This window comes from Neomonachus schauinslandi, chromosome 7, assembly GCF_002201575.2.
Source record: "Neomonachus schauinslandi chromosome 7, ASM220157v2, whole genome shotgun sequence".
In the NCBI taxonomy this organism is placed as follows: Eukaryota; Metazoa; Chordata; class Mammalia; order Carnivora; family Phocidae; genus Neomonachus; species Neomonachus schauinslandi.
Genome location: NC_058409.1, coordinates 108,979,247 through 108,983,595, shown reverse-complemented (window position 1 = coordinate 108,983,595; position 4,349 = coordinate 108,979,247). Strand labels below are relative to the sequence as shown.

General features: G+C 57.5%; 1 protein-coding gene across 1 annotated transcript in view; it reads left to right on the top strand.

Moving 5' to 3' along the window:
* Positions 1-376, top strand: part of SYNPO (synaptopodin) — a 34,955-nt gene extending 34,579 nt beyond the window's left edge. The window contains exon 4 of the mRNA XM_044916899.1: positions 2-376. Within this exon, the coding sequence (XP_044772834.1) occupies positions 2-273 (272 nt within the window). The 3' untranslated portion in view covers positions 274-376. The remainder of the gene's footprint in view (position 1) is intronic.
* The last annotated feature ends 3,973 nt before the right edge of the window (positions 377-4,349 follow it).

The following is a 4,349-nucleotide window of genomic DNA, read 5'->3' as shown; positions in this document are numbered from 1 at the left end:
ACCGCCCCCGGGGCCACGTTCGCCCCGATCCCGCGGAGCCCGCTGACCGCCGGCCCCTCGCCCTGCGCCAGCCCCCGGAGCCCGCTGCCCGCGACGCCCAGGCCCTTCGCCTACCGCCGGTCGCCCACGGACTCCGACGTGTCCCTCGACTCCGAGGACTCCGGGGCTAAGTCGCCCGGCATCCTCGGCTACAACATCTGTCCCCGCGGGTGGAACGGCAGCCTGAGGCTCAAGCGTGGCAGCCTCCCCGCCGAGGCCTCCTGCACCACCTAAAGCCTCGCCCGCTCCCGCTCCGTCCCCACCCCGGGAGGGCTGAGCCAGAAGAAGAGTTGTGGGGCTTGGTAGATCCCAGCACCACGTCCGGGGGGTGGAGGGGTTGGGGGGGGGGGCGGTGAGGTCTGGCCACTTTGGACAAGGGGTAAGGGGAGGCGTGCTCTGGGCTTGGGGCTGGGGTAGTGATCCAAGCTTGGGTTCTAGCCCTTATTCTATCATTCAGTCATTGTGTGGCCCTGGGCAAGACCCTTCCTCTGTCCGACCCTCAGCCTTCCCATCCGTTTAATGAGACTTGGAGCAAGGCCATCTTCACAGGTCTAAATTTCCCCTCCCCTCCCCATCAATACACACACGCACACACGCACCCACAGACACCTGCCCTGAAAGAGTCAAGGTATTGTGTGTATGGACCCCTAGACTCGCTCTGGTTCAGGGTTCCACAGTCCTCCCTCCCTTCCTGGCTCTGCTCTCTGGAGTCTGGCAAATGAGGGGTGTGTTCACAAGATCCTAGGCCTCAGTCCCCTGCCTGGGCCCTGGCTTGACCGCCTGCCTCCCTGGCATCAAGTCCCAGGCAGGAGCAGCTGCTTGCCACCCCTTCCCAGACAAGCTCTATTTTTACCATGGTGACCTTTAGAGAGGTCTCCCAGGCCAGCTCAAGGTGCCCTGCTGGCCCCTCGGGAGACAAGAGGTGGAAAGATTCCTCCTCCCAGGTCCCTCTCACGCTTTTCCCGCTCCGGCTTAGACTGTCAGGTCCGCTTATCTGCCGCCAGAGGGGAAAGCTGGAAGGTGATGACTTACGGCCCCGGCCCCAGGACTTGGGCCTCCAGGAATGCTGTAGGTGCCTCCAACCCATCTATCTCTTCTCGGCCCTTTCATGGCAGGTTCCAGGCTCAACGCTGAGCTGGGGGGAGAAGAGTTGATGTGGAGCTATCTGCTCGCCTGTGACTTTACCTAATGGCCCTGAGTTTGAGGTTGGCCACTTGGAAAAGGGGAGGCAAGGGTTCCTTGTTATGGGAGGTATTCAAGCAGTAGCCAGGATGCATAGAGGAGATTCTAGTAGGAAGTGAATTGGCTCAGATGACCTCTGAGGGCTCTTCCAGTCCTGAAATGCATTGCATGGGGTTAGGAAGGGAGGCAGTTGGTGGTGGAGGACTGATTGGGCAGAATTTGGGGGCAGATGAGCATGGGTGGGTGAGGGAGGGGTTAGACTAGTCCGCCTGTGTTTCTGGCTCCTTGGGAAATACCCCATGCTTCAGTTTTAGGCCCCAGTATCCATATCATGCCCAGATGAGTGGGCACTGTTCTGCCCCATCTCTTTCCTGTTACACTCTGGCCTAGCTAGTGCCTGGTGCCCAGTGACCTTGAGGAGTCTGGCTGCAGATTCTGGCCTGTCCCTTAGACCTGAGTGGTTCTCATTCCAATCCCCGGGAGGGACATGGGAAGAATGCGGCTAAATTCTATAGCTTCCAAAGTTGGCTGGTGGTGCCCTCTAGAGGTTCAGAATACCAGCTTCAGGATACTAAGCACAGAGGAGGGTGGGGATGGGGCACTGGACTTGACTGAGGATCAAAGAGATGTAGGATAAAAGATTAAGAGAAAGGATACCAGGATGTTGCTAACGGTGAGGGACTGAGTGTGATTTGGGGTTAGGGGTAGACTTACCCACCCAGGTGGGTAACATCAGGTGATGTTAGACCTGAAACCCCCACAGAAGGCTAGGGAAAGCTGGGGTCAGGGTGGGAGAGTCAGATGGGGGTCTTTGGAATTAAGGAGTGATCCCAGAGGGTGCCTAGGGCCTAAGGATTGGGAACACGGGCCCTGACAGAGGGAAGATAAGGGAGTATTCCTGCTTGGTCGATGATGGTCGATGATGAAGTCCCCATCTGCTTTAGGGTTCCTTTGTAGCACAGGAGACTGGGGCTAAGGGCCCCTTTCACAGAAGAGACGCTCTCAGGCCACTGGTTGATGCAGTGGCATAGAAAATCCACTTCTGCTTGCATTTCCCCAAAGAGCCAGCAGAAGGCAGCCCTGGAAAGCTGCGTTTCTGCCTGGCTGTTCCTGTCACTGTCTTCTCCCCCCATCCTCCCCTCTAGCCCACTAGAGACTGCCTGTGTTCTGCCTCTTGCCTCCTGCAGAATTCATCTCTGGCCCTCAATAAATGCTTCCTGCATACTTCTGCCTCCTGTGTCATTTTCAAAAGCTTCGTCTAAAGCCCCTCTCTTCTCCCCATGGAACAGTCCGAGGGATTCTGCGGGGACGAGAATGTTTGACACAGGTGGGATGGGAGCTTGGGGCGTAGCAACCATGGAGAGAGACGGGGAACAACGGAACAACTCCAGGCCATAGATGAGGTCCCAGGGTTGAGGTCCTGATCCTGTCTCCTACCAGCTGGGTGACCCTGAGTAAGCTCCCTGCTTAGCCAGCCTCAGCTTCCCTATCTGTGCAGAGTGAGCTGGGTGAGATGGTATTGCCCCTCACCACAGGCCACTATCACTGGGGCAGGTAGGGCCAAGCTGGGTCAGGGCCCAGGGCTGTGGGGCGGGTTCCTCATGGCAGGTTGGGGCTCCATGCAGCAGGAGAAGCCCCTATAAGGGTTCCATCTGAGTCCAGGTAACCCTAGTGAGCTCGGGACCCAGGCTATCAGGAGTGCTCCTCACCTGGTGGCGGTGTCCTTTGTCCAGAGAAGGGGACTGTGGCCCCACTCCCAGGTGAGGCCAAGCCTGCCTTGGGAACACCCCTCACCTTCCTCTCTAAAAGCGCAGGCCCAGCAGAGGCTGGGGGCAGGAACCTAAGGGGCAGAACGTGGAGCTCCTGGAGTCCTCAGAGCCCCGGCTCCTTCCTAAGGGCATGTCAGAAACCCGCCCTTGGACGTTCTGTCCCTGCACACGGGAACAGGTACTGCCCGCCCTGGACCCAGCGCGTCCTTGCCAGCCCACCCTTCCCTGCAAGTGACCCAGTCTTTATCTCCAGCCAGAACCCCTCCTGAGCACGACGTCCCCCTGCCTACTGGTGATTCCCATCCCTGACACCGCAAATCAAGTTCATTCCAAACTGAGCTGAGTAGCCGCGCCCGCCCCAAGCTGTTCCGCCTTTACCTTCCTCAGTCACTCAGGGCACAGTGGCCTTTCCCGAACTCCCCACATCCAATCTCAGAGCAGGACCTGGTGAGTCCCCCGCTACTGCTGCTCGGGTCCTTCTCCTCTCCATGTTCTCCATGGCCTCTACCCCTGCCCCTGTGCGGGCTCTCCATCTCTCACCTGACCCAGCAAATCTTCCTGCCTCCAGTCTGGCCCCCTCCAACTCATTTTTCACCTGGCAGCCCAGACATATATTTGAAAAATGCCAACGTGACCCCTCCATTCCACTGCTTTAAACACTTCAACAGTCCTTTCTAAAGCATACGTCCCTCTGGGAGAGCCTGCTGTGATCTGGCTCACCTGTCCGGCCCCATCTCTCAGCTCTGCGGGCAAGTTCTGGCTCTGCTTGCGGACCCCTGGCATTGTTTAACCCAACGTGGCCTCTGCCCGCAAGGCCTATGCCTCTCTGCCCAGTGAACTCCTACTAGCCTTCCAGGCCCAGATCAAATGTCTCCTCTGGGAAGCGCCTTCCCCGTCCCCCACCCCACCCCCAGGCAGAGCTGGTGGCACCCTCCCCTGGGTACGCCCAGAGTATTTCCCATCATGCATCGCAAAGGCTTATTTACGGGTCTGACTTGGGCCTGGCTGAGCTCCTTGAGGACAGAGCCCTGCCTTATTTATCTTCTGTCCATAGAGACTCAGACGGTGTGAGAAGGTGGAGGAAGGGAGGGAGAGAGGGAGCAGAAGGAAGAAAGGCAGGAAAGAAAAGAGGAAAGAAGAAATGAATAAGTCAAACAAGGACATCAGGGGAAAATTCACTGATTCATGCATCCATCCATTCATTCATTCAACAAATATCTATTGAATTCCTATCAGGCCCCGTTTTAGGCACTAAGGATACAATCAGCAAGCTCAAGTGACTGGCAACTGACCCTCGGCATTTCCAGGTGACGTGTGTGTGTGTGTGTGTGTGTGTGTGTGTGTGTGTGTGTGTGTGTG